This window comes from Hyperolius riggenbachi, chromosome 12 (assembly GCF_040937935.1).
Source record: "Hyperolius riggenbachi isolate aHypRig1 chromosome 12, aHypRig1.pri, whole genome shotgun sequence".
NCBI classification, from domain to species: domain Eukaryota; kingdom Metazoa; phylum Chordata; class Amphibia; order Anura; family Hyperoliidae; genus Hyperolius; species Hyperolius riggenbachi.
Window position 1 is genome coordinate 73,608,609 of NC_090657.1, and position 19,772 is coordinate 73,628,380.

The window sequence follows — 19,772 nt, forward strand, 5'->3', positions numbered from 1 at the left end:
GCTTGTGATAGGCTCACATAAGCAGAGTGTGTGAGTCATACAGAGTGTGCAGGGGGCCTGCAGAGGGTGTGTATCGCTTCTATCCCATCACAAGCAGCCCTGCACATTCCACACATTCAAGCCTTAGCCCGACAGACACGACAGAGGAAAGGAGATAAGATTTATTACAGAGACAGTGCAAATAGGAAAAGCTGCAGTAAGCCAGAGCACATTAGAACAGGCATAGGAACTTATAGGATAAAAGAACTAAGGCTGAAACATTTGTTACAGAGTCTCTTTAAAGAAAACCTGAAGTGAAAACAAACTGATGAGAAACAATTGTGTCTATCCTCTTCTCCTAAAAATGACCTTATTTCGAATCCCAGTTTTATTTTCTAACAAGAAATAAAAGTAGGTTTAATGTTGTATTGTCTCATATGAATGATCCAGTCTTTCAGCGTCCAAGGAAATATATAAACGAATGACCTTTTTATTTATCTATCCACCTCATCAGTGAGGGCTGTGCTATGCTCCGATTGGCTCCCGACTGGAGAGAAATTGTCACTTGCATACCTGAATGTTAACTCTTTCAGGCAGAAAAACAAGAAAAGGAACACAGCCTAGTTATCTCTTTGTATGGTACTGTACGCACGTCTATTTTATCGTCACCTCAGGTACCCTTTAAGAGAGATCCAGATGGTACAGATAAAGTAACAGCAGACTGCTGATGTATGGTGGCCCCCGACCCTCCCCAGGAGATCCAAAATGCCAAATAAACTTGGCTGAGTGCATTGTTCTCCTCCTTACCTATTCCACGCCATCAAGCTCTGGCCCTTCTTCTCCCCACTATATAGCAACAATACAGTACAGTCACTCTGCTCCAAACTGTCACCCAAGGGATCAAATCCCCGATCTCTGTAGGCGACAGTACTCATGCGTGTGTACACACCCTTAGCCTTCTCACAATCGTTATACGTGACTCACTGGAAACGGACAGGATTTTATGTTGTGTGTACAAGATGATAATCTGAAAAACTCTCAGGTGAAAATAGTGTCCCTGAACCCACCGAGGGATCCAATGAGTTGGATCATATTCACCCGACCACAACTGCAGTTCTGGCAGTAGGACAGCTCGTCCCCCACTCCCTCAATCATTCTTCTACAGAACAGAAAGAACACAATCCGCCAGTATAACGATTATTCCTAAATGATCACCTGGAGGCAAACATTAATGATCATTTCGAGCAACGGTAATCTAGTGTCTGTGTGAAGGTGACCATAAGCTAGTTAAAGCAGATCTGAACTCAGAACTTCCTCTTTGCTCTAATAGATAAGCAACAGCATAACATTTAAAGAAAAACATTTCTTTGTTACAGCTGATACAAATCCTGCTATAAATCTACAGTGTATCTACTTCCTGTTTTCATGGAAGGAGGCATATTGTTAACATCCTGTGTTTACAAATTAGCCTCTCTGCTGTGAAAGCCGGCTGACAGCTTAGGGATCAAATTACAACATGTGATTAGTCACAGATGAAGGGGAATTAGACAGGCTAAACTCTCTAAATACATACAGGGTGCATTTCTCTATGTTTTCCTTCTGTCCTGTGCAAGAAGGTCCACTTTAATTTATTAATTAAGCAGTGAGCGCATTTTTTGTTTTAAATCCTTTTGTAGCATTTCTGTTTGTTATAGGACTGGGCTGTTCGTTTCCCAAACACTCAATGACATCTGGGAAAGCCCAGCAGAGTATTATTTACAGGTCAGGGCTGGCTATGCGGATATACTTTCATTTCCCTAGAAAACCAATAGTCTGGTATGGCCTCTTATCGAAGTAAAACAATGGGAGCTGGTTGTGTTCATGCAAAGAACTCAGAGGCACATAAGAACGGAACGTCACATGATACTAAGAACAACCCCTCCCCCACTAGCATGTACTGAAAGAATTAGCCACACTTTACCCTTCCTAAGGAGTTCCCATGCAAGTAAGGAGGCCTTTTGATCTCTTTCAGTCCCTTACATACTCCTAGGAGTTCAGGTTCACCATGAGCTTGCTGGGTACTCTGTAACACAGGACAACTTAAGTGAGAGGGGTATGGAGGCTGCCATGTTCATTTCCTTTTAAACAATACCAGTTGCGTTGCAGGCCTGCTGATCTCTTTGGCCGCACTAGTGTCTAAATCACACACCTGTAACAAGCATGCAGCTATTTTTTTTTTTTTTTTTTTGTCAGAAACACCGGATATGCATATGCTTGTTCGGGGGCCTATGGCTAAACGTATTATAAGCAACATAGATATGGCAGCCTCCATATCCCTCACTTCAGTTGCCCTTTAAGTCTCAGTGTTTACTATATGGAGATCTGCCTCCGCAATGCTCCTGCAGTCTATTCACAGCTGCTGATGAGAACTAGACACATTAATCTGCCTAAACAAATAAAGAACACAGAGAAGTTAATTTCTTCAGCAACTGTATGTGGAGCAAAGACTTTTCATTGTGTGATGTGCAAGAGTTCGGGTCATCTTTAAAAATAATATGTACAGGTATCATCCCAATATCGCTGACCTCCTCTTCTGCGATCAGCCATGACAGATCACCTCCCCCAGTCTCATTAGTACCATGAGCAACCTTCAAAAGGAAGCTGTTGCATCATGGTACTTTTCTTACATCCTCCCCATCCCTCTCCATAGAGAAGAATACAGCCCCAGGCCAGGACACAAGCAGCGCATCTGTAGAGCAATCGCTTGTAAACTGCCATCCGGGGATCTAAAGTCTTCTGTATGCACTGGGCAGGAGTAGACAGGAACTCACGAATCACTGTTAAGGAAAAGGTAAGAAAATTCCATCGCCGGATCTCTAGGCAATGGCAACGGCCAATTCCATTCTTATCCCGCACACCAGAAGCCAGTCCATTGCCTGCTGCACCGTCGTCCTCCTTCCCCTCCCCGTGGTGGCAGTACACTGAATAGCCAAGGGGACAGGGATGGATTTAAGCCAAGGCCACATAGGCCATGGCCTAGGGCACCACAGGATCAAGGGCGGGTGTTGGCAGCAGGCTATACTGAAAGGAGGGAGTCCTCAGTCTATTCGGAAGGGGGAGGGAGGGTCATCTGGCTTCATATACTAGAGGGAAGGCGGGGGAGTGGTCATCAGGCTATTTAAACTCGAGGGGAAGGGTAATTGGGCTAATCACAGACACCTGGGCCTGGAGATCAGTTCTGTAATGTTTCTGCCATTGGAGGTTGTCACGGACGGTTGTGGGGCCGCAGACGCGTCCTAGAACCGCCCGTGAAGAAAAAGCGATCGCACTCGATTCTCTGCATCAATTGCGCTTCAGATCAATAGAATCTGGATTGATTGTGTAGAAGCCTCAGCTTAACTGCAGGATGGTTCTTTTGATATGCTAATGAGCAGGAACAAACCCTGGCGTTCAGGAAGCTAATCCCAGCAGGGGGCTATTCAAAGCACTGCTTTTTCCCCAGACTGGCCGGAGCCAGATAAACAGAATAAGAAAGCATGGGTGGTATGATTTCCTGTCGGTACACGAAAACCGTATATCGCACAGCTATGGAATTCATATCGTATTGTTCGGTAAAATCTGGCCATCATGCTGTTATGAAATTCATTGTGATAGTCAGTCCGGTTATTGAGGTATGACCCTTCTCAAGAACTGGATCTGCTGCCCTAGTCATGTCTGATGTCATATTAATTTTCCGACAAGTATGAATCTGTTATCCCCCTAAATATAACGTGTATCGTTTGTGAGGTACGGCAGTTTGTGAGTTTAAAACCTAAAATCTCTCAGAGGGAATGAACTGTCATTGGTGGGTAACTCAGAGGGGGCCAGCATTGCCGCACCCCCAAACCAGCTTCATCAAAACCACATGGCTGGCAGGCGGGCTTTCAGTCCTCCAAATTCCACCTTCACGAAAGCACTCTGCCAGCCAGGGGACCATGTGGTTGGCGGCCATCTTGTCTGAGCTGAAACAAAGGACACATGGCTAGCGGCCATCCTGATCGGCCATCTTGATCGGCCATCTTGTCTGAACTGAACAAATGACACTTTCCATTTTGCTTGGATTTTAAAAACTTTGCTGAAACTGAACAAAAGGAACTCTACAAGTTTTCCCAGATGAACATATTTCCACAAACCCTAAGTATTTTCTCCTTTTTATTTCATACTGGCTATTAATGTTTTCATAATTGTTGATTTTAAAGAGACTCTGTAACATTAAAAACATCCCCTGGGGGGTACTCACCTCGGGTGGGGGAAGCCTCCGGATCCTAATGAGGCTTCCCACGCCGTCCTCTGTCCCACGGGGGTCTCTCCGCAGCCCTCCGAACAGCCGGCGACTGTGCCGACTGTCATTTCAATATTTACCTTTGCTGGCTCCAGCGGGGGCGCTGTGGCGGCTTTCCATTCCGAACTACACGGAAATACCCGATCTCATTCGGGTCCGCTCTACTGCGCAGGCGCAGGAGACTTGCGCCTGCGCAGTAGAGCGGACCCGACGGCGATCGGGTATTTCCGTGTAGTTCGGAATGGAAAGCCGTCAGAGCGCCTGCGCAGGAGCCAGGAAGGTAAATAATGACGTCACCGCTGCCCGGACTCCACGGAGGGCTGCAGCGAGACCCCTGACGGATGGAGGACGGCGTGGGAAGCCTCATTAGGATCCGGAGGCTTCCCCCACCCGAGGTGAGTACCCCCCAGGGGATATTTTTATGTTACAGTTCCTCTTTAATAATCGTCTGTATATATTAATTATTTATTATTTATTGAAATCGTGTGTAAGTTGTATTTCCGTAACCCCACAGGGTTCCTTCTGGTCGGTCTGCTGCCCAAATTTCTGTCGGTTTCTGCGCAAAGATCGCGACCAAAGCTTGCATGGTCTGTGTGCTGAAACCGATTGGAAGGCAATTTGCGGTCTGACCACTAGGGCTCCTGTGACAGAGGTGCTATTTAAAGTAAAAACCATGTGGTAGTTTACTGTGTATTGGTCTGGAAGTAATGTTGCACAACAGGCAGGCTACCTCAGAAGCACTGACTGCCATCACAAACGGGGCGCAAAGTGGAGTGGACCTGAACTCTTGCACAGCACAGAAGGATTACAGAGAAATGCACCCTGTATGTGTTTAGAGAGTTTAGCCTGTCTAATTCCACCTCATCTGTGACTAATCTCCACCGTAATTGATCTCTCAGCTGTGTCAGCTGGCTGCCTCTGCAGAGCAGCTAATTTGTAAACAGGATGTTAACCCTATGTATGCTTCCAGGGGGTAGACACACTGCAGATTTGTTGCAGGATTTGTATCAGCTGTAATAATGAATTGTTTATCTTTAAAAGGTTTATTATGCTGTTGCTTATCTTTTAAGAGCAGAGAAGAAGTTCTGAGTTCAGGTTTCCTTTAAAGGACAATTTAAGGGCGCTTTGAGTCCTATAGGAGGAAAGCGCTTTACAAATGTTTGTAGTTGAAGTGAGAGGGATATGGAGGCTGCCATATTTATTTCCTTCTAAACAATACCAGTTGCCTGGCTTCCAAATCAAAACACCTGCTCATGGCACTGCCAAACCTGTACATCTACCTTTCATTTCATAAGGTTTTACCGATCCACTGATTGGTGCTAATATTAGTTGTAGATAACCACAATGCAAAACTTGCTTTGTGAGTTTCATCTGCTCATTGTCGTCCTTGTGGGGAAAGGTTAATGTGTTACTATTATCTGTAACCACAAAAGCATATATGACAGGGAATAAGATAACAGTGCCCACTACGATGAAGCAATTGCTTCCCATAGCTCCAGCTCTAGGAATTCCCCATGTAGGTGGTGTGTCTCTAATGATAGAATTTGACAATCGTCCTCCCATTTATAGCTTAACAAAGCAAAACTTCTATAAAGTGGAGCTGAACTCTTGCACAGGACAGAAGGAAAACGCAGAGAAAAGCAACCTGTACGTATGCAGAGAGTTTAGCCTGTCTAACTCCCCCTCTTCTGTGACTTATTAAAAGTGTAATTTGATCTCAGCTGTGACAGCTGGCTTTCGCAGAGCAGCTAATTTGTAAGCACTGGATGTTAACCCTATGTCTGCTTCCATGAAAGCAGGAAGTAGGCACACTGCAGATTTATATCAGCTGTAGCACAGAAATGTTTTTCTGTAAAGGTTATTATGCTGTTGCTTATCTTTTAGAGTAGAGAGGAAGTTCTGAGTTCAGGTCCGCATTAAAAGTCATCTGAGGCCAGGCCTTGAGCCTCCTCATGCGATTACCTTCCCTTTGTCAGGAGATATTCTGGTTATGCTCTCCATGACCTCTGCAGCACTTCTTTGTGTAATACATAAAAAACTACCGACTTCCTGGTAAAGGGGAACGCCAGGATGCATTAAATGAGGAGATAAATCTTTATATATTGCAACAGACAGCAGGAGGCAGACAGCCTAAGAATAAACTCCACACCCAGAAGAAATTATGTATTACAGATGTAAGCTGGGAAAGGACTAATCGTCACTGAAAATGTATAGAATGCATTAGTCTAACGGTATCTAAACTGGCTCCAAATTATATATATATATTTTACACAGGAGTGACGCATCAGCAAGTCCAACACACACAGAGATTGTAGTAAAAGGTTTGTACACACGTGCAACTTTTCCCACACAATCAACCTGACGACATGACCGAACGCACGACCAAGCGACTGCATGACTTGTATTATCTAGGGCTGTGGAGTCGGTACAAAAATCTTAAGACTCCAAATCTGACTCCTCAGTTTATGAAACCACCAACTCGAGGTACCCAAAATGGCTCCAACTCCTAGACTCCTTTGTCTAATACTTACCAGGACTGTGGATTTTGTAAAAACATCATCTGACTCCCGACTCAGACTCCTCAATTTATGAAATATCTGACTCCAATTCAGACTCTAGGTTCCCAAAATTGCTCCGACTCCTGGACTCAGACTCCACAGCCCTGGTATTATCCGCACACCAACTAAACCAACTCATTTGCATACTGAGCACGCAAGGGAATGGCGGACTGTATGGTATGGCGGCATTCAAAACAAGTAGGCTCCCAAATTGCTCAAACGAATTGAAAACACGGAGCCAACTGAACGATATCAGCCCGACATCAGCCAGTTGAGTAAGTCGAACTGCCTGTTGGATCAGGCAGACCACCTGTTAGCAGTCGCTTGTCTAGTTATTTGTTACACATTCACATGCCCAACTAGCCTCCAACAATTAGGACAATAGCTGGGCGGAATGGTTACATGTGTGTACGAGCCTTAAGCATAAGTGACCATGGCTTAGCATCTCCCTGGCCACTTCATTAGCTGCTGTACATAAACTGCTGTGCTGTTGTGTCTATTAATAGACTGGATGCCACAATCCAAATACTAGATGGACCTGTATTGGGGGATGGGGAGGGGGCATAATGAGCATGGGCTACTACAGCTACATACACAAGCTGCATTGAACGCTAGTCTGTATAGGACTTGACTGCAAACTGTTGCACAAGGAATCAAGTTCTGATCTATGTGGGCAACAGTGGCTATACAGTGGCCTCAATTCGCTCTTCCTCTGCTGACCCTCTCTGTCAAGCTCTTCACTGGCTACCAATTAATCAGAGGATTCAGTTCAAACTCTTAACCCTAACCTACAAAGCTCTCCACAATCTGTCTCCCCTGTACATCTCCTCACTAGTCTCGAGATACCAACCCAACCGCAATCTCAGATCTGCACACAAGCTTCTTCTATCCTCTTCTACAATTACCTCCTCACATTCACGTGTACAAGACTTCTCACGTGCCTCATCCCTCCTCTGGAATGCCCTTCCACAACACATCCACCACTCTCCCACCTTTGAAATCTTTAAACGCTCCCTCAAAACCCACCTTTTTCGACAAGCATCTTCTCTAGCTTAGGCCATGCACCCACTAAATAACCTAATTGCGCACTGCCTGTACATATACTGTATACATCCCCACCTCATGTTTCCACCCCATTCCTTTAGATTGTAAGCTCGCAAGGGCAGGGCTCTCACCCTTTTGTGTCATGGACTGTTATTAATTTAATTGCTTGCACACTGTTAGACATTTATACATCTTAGTCATCATGTTAAATCAAATTGTAATCAGCAGTGCTGTATCTTGTATCAGTGTTCATATTTGATGTATATCATTGTCTGTATCATTATGTATCCCTTGTTTGTTTTCTTACATTGTACAGCGCCACGGAATATGTTGGCGCTTTATAAATTAATAATAATAATTCACTAAGCTTTATCAAATACTTTATCAAACGTTTGATAATTTTCCTCATGGGCAAAATCTAGTTTTGAATTCACTAAGGTGTTATAGATTTATCGAATGTTTTATCGATGAAATGTTCAATAAATCTATAACACCTTAGTGAATTCAAAATTAGATTTTACCCATGAGGAAAATTATCAAACGTTTGATAAAGTGTTTGATAAATCTCTGTGAATTGAGGCCACTCTTAGAGTGTACCTGAACTCTTGCACAGGACAGAAGGAAAACATAGGAGAAATTCACCCTGTATGTATTTAGAGAGCCGGTTTAATTCACCCTCATTTGTGTCTAATCACAAGTTGTAATTTGACCTCTCCCTTGTCACATGACTGTCATGGCAGAGATGGCAGATAAGCTAGTTTAAAAGCACAGGATGATAATATATATATATATATATATATATATACATACAAACAGTTCAGATTTATTTTAGGATTTATTAAGGTACCATTTTCCCTAAAAATGCCATCCTCTTGTGCTTAGTGCCATGTTCCCCGGCAGTGCCCCTCCTCAAGTTCCACCCTTTTGTGCTCCCTGTCAGTGCTCCTTTCCATCTCTATTGTGACTGGTTATAGATTTTCCTGGCGGTGTTTCTACTAAACTTCCCATTTTTCATGATCCTTGTATATGTTCCTCCTCACATCACTTGGTTTTGGTGCCACGTTTGCTGGCAGCACCCTCTCACTTCTTTAGTTCCACTTTTCATCTTTCTTGTTCTTGGTACCACATTCCCTAGCAATGCCCCTCCTCACCTCTGTTGTGCTTGGTGCTGTGTTCCTTGTCAATGACCTGACCCCCCTTCCCCCCCACCTCTCTTTTTTGGTGTTAGGTGCCCTAGCAGAATCCCTCTCCAACTCTCTTGTTCTTTGAGCCAAGTTTCCTGGCAGTGCAACCTCCTAAACTCATGTTCTTCATGCCAAGTTCCGTGGCTGTGCTCCTTCTCATCTCTAAGTTCCAGTTGCCTCTCATCTCTAAGTTACAGTTGCCAGGTTCCCCAGCTGTGCTTCTTGCCTTTCTTGCTCTTGGCGTTTTGTTAACTGTTGGCCCATCTTGCCTCTTTTGCTCTCCGTACCATGCCCCTCCTCACTTCTCTTATTCTCGGTACCATGTTCTCTAGCTGTGTTCCTCTTCATGTCTCTTTCTCTTGGCACTATGGTTTAGTAGCACAGCTTGATGAATCAGGCCCTATATTCCTTGGCTGTGCCCCTCCTTACATCTCTTGCTGTTGGTACTATGCTCCCCAGCTGTGCCCATCCTCACCTCTCCTGCTTTTGGCACCATGTTCCCTAGCTGTGCCCCTTGTCACTTCTCTTGCTCTAGACCAGAGGTGCCCACACTTTTTTGGCTTGTGAGCTACTTTCAAAAATTATCAAGTCAAAGTGATCTACCTATGTACAATTTTAGGAGCACACTTGTATATACAGAATGGAAAATGTAGTGGGGCCGGGGTCTACCATGAAGGCCTTCGCGATCTACCTAATGGGCACCCCTGCTCTAGACACTATGTTCCCTAGCTGTGCAACTCCTCTCCATTCTTGCTCTTTGCACTATGATCCCTGGATGTACCCTTCTCACTGCTCTTAACACTATGTTCCCTGTCTGTGCCCCTCCTCAGCCCTCTTGCTATTGGCACTATGCTCCCTGCTTGTGCATCTCCTCTCTTGCCACTCTACTACCTGGTTGCTCCCCTCCTCACCCCTCGTGCTCTTGGAACACTATGCTTCCGGTTGCTCCCTTCCTCACCTCTCTCTATACTCCCTGGCTGCTCCCCTCCTCACCTCTCTTGTTGTTGGCATTATATTCCCTGGCTGTAGCCTTCTCACCTCTCTTGCTGTTGGCACTATGTTCCCTGGCTGTAGCCTTTTCACCTCTCTTGCTGTTGGCACTATGTTCCCTGGCTGTAGCCTTCTCACCTCTCTTGCTGTTGGCACTATGTTCCCTGGCTGTAGCCTTCTCACCTCTCTTGCTGTTGGCACTATGTTCCCTGGCTGTAGCCTTCTCACCTCTCTTGCTGTTGGCACTATGTTCCCTGGCTGCCCCCCTCCCCACCTCTCCTGCTCTTGGCACTATGCTCCCCTCCTCACCTCTCCTGCTCTTGGCACTATGCCCCCCTCCCCACCTCTCCTGCTCTTGGCACTATGCTCCCCTCCTCACCTCTCCTGCTCTTGGCACTATGCTTCCCTCCTCACCTCTCCTGCTCTTGGCACTATGCTTCCCTCCTCACCTCTCCTGCTCTTGGCACTATGCTTCCCTCCTCACCTCTCCTGCTCTTGACACTATGCTCCCCTCCTCACCTCTCCTGCTCTTGGCACTATGCTCCCCTCCTCACCTCTCCTGCTCTTGGCACTATGCTCCCCTCCTCACCTCTCCTGCTCTTGGCACTATGCTCCCCTCCTCACCTCTCCTGCTCTTGGCACTATGCCCCCCTCCTCACCTCTCCTGCTCTTGGCACCATGCTCCCCTCCTCACCTCTCTTGTTCTTGGTGCCATGTTTCCTGGCAGTGGTCAGCTCCTGCTCGATCTTCTTCTCCAGGAACTCCTGCTTCTTGGTTAGCATCTCCTCGGTGTCCCGCAGCTTCTGGATGGCCTCCTGGGGGCTGGGGCCTTTCCCTCCCTTCCCCCCGGTGCCGAACAACTTCCCGAATACCGACATCTCCCCGGTGTCCGCAGCGAGCCCCGCACGGCGACGGACTCCACAAGACGACAAGAACCGAACTCCTCCCGTCAATCCCCGCGACCTGACGTCAGCGAGTCACGCGTCTGTACGCGGCGTAGTGAGGCTGAGTCACAGGTCAGCCGAGTGAAGGCGCCGCGGCCATTTTGACTTTGGGTATTTGTGCTCAAATCACCTCGGTTTATTTTCTGCATTAAATACGAGCAGCGAGTTCTTTTTTATTTTAATTTTTTTAGTGCAATAGTAAGTATAACAAGTTAAATTGAAGTAACTGAACTACTGAATGACGTTCAAGTTCCTTTTGAGGGTTCTGCCAGTATCAAAAATGGCCGCCGCCTCAGGTAGACGTCCAGAACGCGTCCCAGGTTAGCGTTTGTTGTCGTGCGTGACGTCACAGCAGGGTTTGGCAATAGTAGGCGTGTAGAGTGGTGCGCAGGCGCAGTGGAGGCAGGGCGTGTGTGAGGATGAGCTGTGACGTAGAGATAACTACACCTGGAAGCAGAGAGTCAGTGTCATGAGGCTAGAAAGTCATACTTTCAGGCTGTTTAAATCAGGCAGTTATAACGTCACAAGCTAGAAGGAAGTTTCATTGATTTTTTTAACACGTGCTAGTCTTGCCTGACTTTTTCTGATGTCTTGAAAAAGATCTGTCTGATTTCAAGTAAAGATGAGATGGTGAGGGAGAGAAAATGTATGTGTAAATGCAGGGCTAGGCAGAGGCGAGAGAGGCTCCACTCTCAGGGCGCAGCGTTGGAGGGGGTGCAGAACTCACTCAGCTATCATTCCGCTATTGTGTTTGAAGAAGAGAGAAATAAGAAAAGGGGATACATGGCAGTGACTGCAAGCCAGATGACTAGAGATTAAGGTGTTGGGGGTCCTGGGGCACCTTTTTGTCCAATAGCAACCAATGGGGGGGGGGGGGGGGGGCTAGACTGCTCTCCCTCGACGGCTGGGAGGGATAGAGGGGCGCACTTTAGTGTCTCTGCCTTGGGTACTGGAGGACCTTGTCCCAGCTCTGCTTCTTCCAGCCCCCTCTAAGCTGATCACTCCCTCGCCAACCAACTCTGGAATCGCCTGGATCATCTGGAAAATGGCCCTGAAAGTCCACTGGTCTTCAGCATTTTGTGCATCATCACCAGGAGCGTTCTGCGCCTGCACAGTACTACTACACAGGTGCAGAATGCTCCCGTCGATGGGAACGTGCGCCATCGGACTTTCAGGGCCAGATTCCAGACGATCCAGGCAATAGAGGAGGACAGTGAGGGAGCTATCAGGCTGGAGGAAGTATGTATACATATTATAAGGGAAGACGCCGAGAGCCCAGTATAGTGTAGCATGTACTGTAAATTGGGTATGGAAGGTAAGTATAAGTAGGTTATACTCACAAACAAGGGTTAACGTCCCGGTAACCACTATGAAAGCAGGTGAGGAGATTAGACCTGTCCCCACTCAGGATTAAGAAGTCGCTCTCTGTAGATCGGGAAAAAGGAAGATAAAATGAAGTAGGTAACGGTGGACTTACCCCTCCAAAACGGACACAAAAAAATTGCTGTTTTAAGAAAAAATCAGTTTATTTACATACCCTGAACAAGGTGCAACGCGTTTCATGGGTATATCCCACTTCCTCAGGCAATAAATAGGAGCATATCACCAATGCGGTCTGGTACATAGCCTGGCACCTCTGTCTACCCGCGAAACGCAGTGCACCTTGTTCGGAGTACGTAAATAAACTGATTTTTGCTTAAAACAGCATTTTTTTGTGTCTGTTTTGGAGGGGTAAGTCCACCACTACCTACCTCATTTTATCAATTTTAAAGAAATATTGTTTTTACCCTGTTGGTGCCTCTGTACTACTATTGTGTATGTATACATATTCTCTCCTTCGCCATCTCAGGTTCACTTTAAAGTATGACTCCAAATATTGATGAAATTGTAACCAAATGAACAAAAAAAAACTCCCTATGGGCTAGGAGCACACAAGGCGGAATCATGGTGGGGAAAATGCATGCGTTCCCATCTGTAATGAAAGCCTGGGCCATATGGAAAAACGTACATATGTGTGTCTTACAATATGCGTTTTTTAAGACACACAACTTTCTGTATATTTCCCAAAAATGCATGTAGCATGCAGCCCAACTTTTTGAGGGAGTCTGAAGCGAATGGCACCCTCCTCCCACCTACTGGCACGCTCCTCCGCAGCCTCCTCCTCAGCCACTGTCACCCTCCTCCCCACCCAGTGTCACCCTCTCCAACCCACTGGCACCCTCCTCCCACCTACTGGCACGCTCCTCTGCAGCCTGCTCCTCAGCCACTGGCACCCTTCTCCCCACCCAGTGTCACCCTCTCCAACCTACTGGCACCCTCCTTCCCACCCACTGGCACCCTCTCCCACCTAGTGGCACCCTCCTCCCTACCCAGTGTCTCCCTCTGCCCACCCATGTGGTTTTGGAGGTAAGGCTGCAATATTAAGTGTGGTTTGGGGGGCAAGGCTACCATATTAGGTGTGGTTTTGTGGATGTACAGTAAATGTGTTTGAGGGTTACATTGCCTAATGATGTTTGGGGAGAAAACGTAGGTCCATTATTTTACCGTAGGCTCCGCCCACACCTGTCATGAATACATCCACTTATTGGCAATTTGCAAAAGTAGTGTGGCTTAAAGGACAACCGAGGTGGCATGTGACATGATGAGATAGACGTGTTTGTACAGTGCCAAGCACACAAATAACTAGGCTGTGCTCCTTTTTGTCTTTCTCTGCCTGAAAGAGGTAAACATCAGGTATGCAAGTGACAGTTTCTATCCGGGTCGGACTGGATCAGACTATAGCATACCCCTCACTGATAAGTAATTACTGCCATAAAACACTTTTCTGTCAGTAAATGGCTTCTGAGAGCAGAAAAGATAAAAAGGATCAATAATTCATAGAGTTGAGCTCTGGCATACTTCAATGAAGGTGTCATTGAGCAGAAATAATGAAACAGTAATAACTAGATTTAAATATAAAACTGTGGGATATCTAAAAAAAAAAAAAGTCATTTTTAGGAGGATAGATACAATTGTGTATTTATATATATATATATATATATATATATATATATATAACTACTCTCTGCCTGCCACCTGCACTGACGTCAGCCTGGATTTTGACTACTCCTTGCCTGCCTTTTTTGTACAGTTTCACGTTTTAAGTTTATTCATAAATGTAATTAATTCAACAATTTTGTGTTCCAGTCTTTTATTTATATGCAGAATGTCTACCAGGTTTTAATTCAGACATATTTTGGTGAGTTATGACTTGTGAATTGGAGGCCTAAAATTCTTGGAAAAAAATATACTGCTTTTGACTCATAATTCCAGACAGAAATGCACCGCCAGGGAGGTAAGGCCTTGTTCACATTGCGTTCGGCTAGCGCGTCCGTCCATGGTGGGCTTATTTTGAGGCGTTTTTTCTTTCTGAATCCTGGAGCTTGGGTGGGCGATTCTTTTTTGTGGTTAGCGGTTTCCGGCGCGTTTTTTCCAAGCGTTTTGGCAATTCACTCCCTGACGCAAGTCAGGAAGTGAACTCTTTGATCCAGAAAATAATAAATACAATGTATTTATTCTTAAAAACTCGAACGCAATCGCTCCACAAAGCAGTTTTGTGAGCGTTTTGCATTTCTCCTATACCTTCTATTTGCGGCGGAATCGCCTCAAAAATGGCTCAAGCACTGCTCATCTAAACGGATCAGAAACAAACTACTTAGATATGAACTATCTCATAGAGAATCATTGTGTAAGCGCTTTCAGGGTGATTTTTCAAAATTGCCCGCGCTTAAAAAAAATAAAAAACACCTGCAGTGTGAACAAGCCCTTAAAGAGCAAAGAGGAAGTTCTGAGTTCATGTCTGCTTTAACACCCTCTTGCTGTGGCCTGCGCCCACCAACACACAGGTTCGTTTCATACTTGCTGGCTCATCCCTGATCGTAACAAATGCAGCTGTCTTATCACAGCAAAAAGCAGACCTGAAGCTTATCTAGCAGTTTCAGCTGACTCCAACTATTACATCATCACCATGTGACATGGAAAAAAATATCCTGCAGTCTTGATGACTCAGACCAGCCGCGGTCCAGAAACAGGAATTGCTTCACCACCAATTACCTGATGGTGTGACATCAACTTTATTGAGACATAAGCCCTGAGATGTGCAGCACTGAGGTGCTAGTGCTTTCTTACAGGCTAGGTGACCACATAGCAGAAACGCTAGTGTTGCAGAAAACACTGCGTTTGTGCCGCTAATAGAAGTCTATGGACCACAGGAAAAAATGGCATATGCGTTTTCTAACCTGCGTTTTCAAAAATTCCAGTTTTGTGTGGCACGATATTCATAAACGCAGCAAAACCGCACATAATAAAAGTCATGCGTTTTTCATGCGTTCCCCCCCCCCCCCCCCCCCCCCCCAATTTTTGTTTTCTTGTATTTCCACTTCCTGTTGTCTTCCTATTGATTTGCATAATTGGAAATATAAAAGCGCATGTGTTTTGTCTATGCGAACTGCAAACGCATTAAAGCGCACCCAAAACCCTTGAAAAACGCATCACAAACGCACCAAAACTGCAGTAAAAACGCACACAACATTAACATTAAAACATGTCATAAAACACAGCCTTTCACGTTATGTTATTGGTGCACCCAGCCACATACTTAATCATTGGTTAATGAATTACCTCCTGAGCGGTATGCCCGATACTGTGTCAGGCATACCGTTTGCTAGAATTACAAGTCCCCCAGGAAGATTCTAATAGATGTAATGCCCCCACAAGCTTTAGCTAGCACTAGGCTAGCTAGTATAAGTAGCTGGCACCCTCCGATCACCCGATCCAGCTACTTAATACATTACCCCACCTGGCTCCAGCGGTCGGCACAGTCTCCCCGCACAGCTCCGGTCTCTCTATGGGGAGGATCCGGTCTGCGCATGACGTCGGTGACAGTGTACAGATTCTCCATAGAGAAGAGCAGAGCTGTGCGGGAGGCTGTGCCGATTGCTGGATCCAGGCTGGGTAAAGTAAAATGGGGGGGGGGGGAAATCGGCGGTGATCGGAGGGTGCCAGCTACTTATACTAGCTAGCCTAGTGCTAGCTAAAGCTTGTGGGGGCATTACATCTATTAGAATCTTCCTGGGGGACTCTAGCTGCAAAACCTGAGCGGCGTAAACCTCAGGAGGTTAAAGAGAACCCGAGGTGGGTTTGAAGATTATCTGCATACAGAGGCTGGATCTGCCTATACAGCCCAGCCTCTGTTGCTATCCCAAACCCCCCTAAGGTCCCCCTGCACTCTGCAATCCCCCATAAATCACAGCCACGCTGCTGACAAACAGCTTGTCAGAGCTGGCTGTGTTTATCTCTATAGTGTCAGACTGCTGCTCTCCCTGCCTCCTGCAGAACTCCAGTCCCCGCCTGCATCCCTTCCCTCCCTGCTGATTGGAGGGAAGGGACGTGGGCAGGGACCAGAGCTATGCAGGAGGCGGGGGGAGCAGCTGAGACTGACACTACAGATGTAAACACAGCCTCACAGCATGGCTGTGATTTATGAGGGATTGCAGAGTGCAGGGGGACCTTAGTGGGGTTTGGGATAGCAACAGAGGCTGGGCTGTATAGGCAGATCCAGCCTCTGTATGCAGATGACATTCTTGTAATAAACATTCAGGCCTGGGACCCACTACAAAGCACTATCACAATCGCTAGTGATTTGTGGTAGTGCATTGTAAGTGATTTTAGAAGCCATTTCCCTGCTCCTATACAATATATTAGATTGGACATGCTCCCAAAATGCTGCATGTCCTGCAATTGCAATTTCCCTGATCACAATCGCTCCAGTGGGATCCTCTTCATCCACTTACATTGGCAAAGCGTTTTGGGAAATCGCTAGTGATTGAAAGCGATACCAAAACGCTGCCAAAAAGGCTCTAGTGGGTCCCAGCCCTTAGGCCCCTTTTATACTTCGCTCCTTTTACACTTGCGTCGCGTCGCGTCACGGTACTCTCCCCCAATGCAACTCATTGCAGTGGCCTGGACATTAACTGATTATTGTTTCAAGATGTATATTCTACATTCTAATTAGTGCTGCTGTAGAATCTACGCATTAAAAAGTGCTGCCGCACATGCGCATGCAACAATCATTCAATAAAGTTATGCCAAAAAAAAAAAGTTTGACAGTTTCAGGCCTCTTGCACACTGCAAGTGATTCCGATTCAGATTCCGCTTTTTAATCAGTTTTTACATCCGATTCAGATTCCGATTTGCAGTGTGCAGGGAGCAAACTGCAAATCAGAATCTGAATCGGATGTAAAAACTGATTAAAAAGCGGAATCTGAATCGGAATCAGTTGCAGTGTGCAAGAGGCCTCAGACCCGCCAAGTGTCATGGTTTCTCCGTGGCACTAACAATTTGCAGCCTCTATCACAGGGCACTGGTCAAATGTCCCGGCTTCTTCACAGAGCAGGAGAGTTTGCAGTTAACGGTTTCACTCCCCAGAGTCTTTGCAGAGAACACGAAAATACATGCATCACACCACACTCTGCAGCCTTGCCTCACCCTGAACTTCATCAGCAGCACAACATCATAAAACTCCAGGCTCAGCAAGGAATGACTCTGAAGTTGAGAGGGAGTGAGACAAGGATCTCTACCCTGGCTATCTGGATACAGAGCATCTGAATAGTGAGGTGGATAGAACTCCTGTATGTATAAATCACATTGGTTGCATTCCTCTGTGCTATTGCTCTTATTAATAACCCATATCGAGGCACAAGATCCTTAATTAGGGATAGTTGTGTGATTTTATGCATTTACAGTCCTGGGACTAGAGTTATGCACTTGTAGGCACTGTGTTAACATTTCTGATATGTTAAAGAGAAACTCCGACCAAGAATTGAACTTTATCCCAATCAGTAGCTGTTTTACATGAGAAATCTGTTCTTTTACACAGACATTCAGGGGGCGCTGTATGACTGATATTGTGGTGAAACCCCTCCCACAAGAAACTCTTGAGTACGTACTCCTGGCAGTTTTCTAACTGTGAACCTTGCTGCATTGTGGAAAATAGCTGTTTACAGCTGCTTCCTACTGCTAAAAAAAGCATGCAGCAACTACATCACCTGCCAACAGTAAAAATATCACCATGTAATAAATGTCAGAATGTAAATCAGGGATTTAAAAGATTTTACAATGGGCAAACACTGACTAAATCCTTTATACATAATTATTATAAAAATGAAGCACTTTTTTTTTATAACATTGTTTTCACTGGAGTTCCTCTAAGTTTTTTTTTTGCCAGAAATAGATTGAAATGTGCAAAATATTAAATTCTTTATTTTCTTATTTAATATATTTATAACTCTTCATGTAGAGCGGTTTACTCTAATTTAAAGAATAATCCCAGCACACATATGTATTAAAGGATATAAAGGATACCCGAAGTGACATGATGAGATAGACATGTGTATGTACAGTGCCTGGCACACAAATAACTATGCTGTGTTCCTTTTTTTTCCTTTCTCGGTCTGAAAGAGTTAAATATCAGGTATGTAAGTGGCTGACTCAGTTCTGACTCAGACAGGAAGTGACTACAGTGTGACCCTCACTGATAAGAAATTCCCTTTTGTTATCTCTTTCTTGCTCTCAGAAGCCATTTTCTGCTAGGAAAGTGTTTTATAGTTGGAATTTCTTATCAGTGAGGGTCACACTGTAGTCACTTCCTGTGAGTCAGGACTGAGTCAGCCACTTACATACCTAATATTTAACTCTTTCAGACAGAGAAAGAAAAAAAAGGAGCACCGCATAGTTATTTGTGTGGTAGGCACTGTACATACCCATGTCTATCTCATCATGTCACTTCGGGTATCCTTTAAATAGTTTGCCTACCATCACTCCATGCGCCAATCTCTGCATAGCATGGAGGGGAAAACTGTATAGGGGAGGGGCATGGTTTTGAAAATATGGGGCGTGGTTAAAGGAGTGGCAGAGGCGTGTTATAGTGTCCCTTTTCCTGTCTCCAAAAGTTGGGAGGTATGCGGTTCAAAAAAAAAAAATAAAATTAAAAAAAAGGGATATGATCTCAATAAAATAACGGTTTTCTTTTTAATCTCCCGTTAATTTGTAGCCCCAGCTAAGCCTATTAACCCATTGTAAACCCCTGCAATACCTATACCTGTTCATAAACAGGGGAAGTGGTGCTGCGGCGAGGACAACAGCTGACAGGGGCTGGAGGAAGCCCCGGTTAAGTAGATTTTTTTTTTTAACTCCTCAGACATTCCCTTCTCTTCCCCTTTTGTTATGCCCTTTCATTTTTTTTCTTTTACCACACCCATTTGAGGGTAGGCACACACTAGGCAGACTCGCATATGCATTTTCCACTATGTGTGATTCTGCCTAGAGCAGAGGTGCCCACACTTTATCAGCTTGTGAGCTACTTAAAAAAATTAGCAAGTCAAAATGATCTACCCCTGTACAATTTTAGCAGCACAATTGTATATACAGAATGAAAAAAAATGTATTGGGGTTGGGGCTCTACCATGATGATGTTCTTTGTAGTGGCGTAGCTAAGGAGCTATGAGCCCCGATGCAAGTTTTACAATGGGGCCCCCCAAGCACTGTATACATAACAATTGATACGGCGCATCAAAACCTGCCAATGGCAACTATAATGTCAGAAGTGTAAGAAGGGGATGGGGAACAGTTTGTTAATGATTACCACTATTCAAAGTATCTATAGAAGTTATTATTATGAGCACAGGACCAATAGAGAGCTAATACTGTAGTTGAGGGTGGGCCATTTCGGGGCCCC

The 19,772-nt window shown here is 45.3% G+C and overlaps 1 protein-coding gene across 1 annotated transcript in view; it reads right to left on the minus strand.

Moving 5' to 3' along the window:
* Positions 1–11,039, minus strand: part of CHMP4B (charged multivesicular body protein 4B) — a 36,068-nt gene extending 25,029 nt beyond the window's left edge. The window contains exon 1 of the mRNA XM_068263783.1: positions 10,750–11,039. Coding sequence (XP_068119884.1) covers positions 10,750–10,933 — 184 coding nt within the window. The 5' untranslated portion in view covers positions 10,934–11,039. The remainder of the gene's footprint in view (positions 1–10,749) is intronic.
* Positions 11,040–19,772: the final 8,733 nt, after the last annotated feature.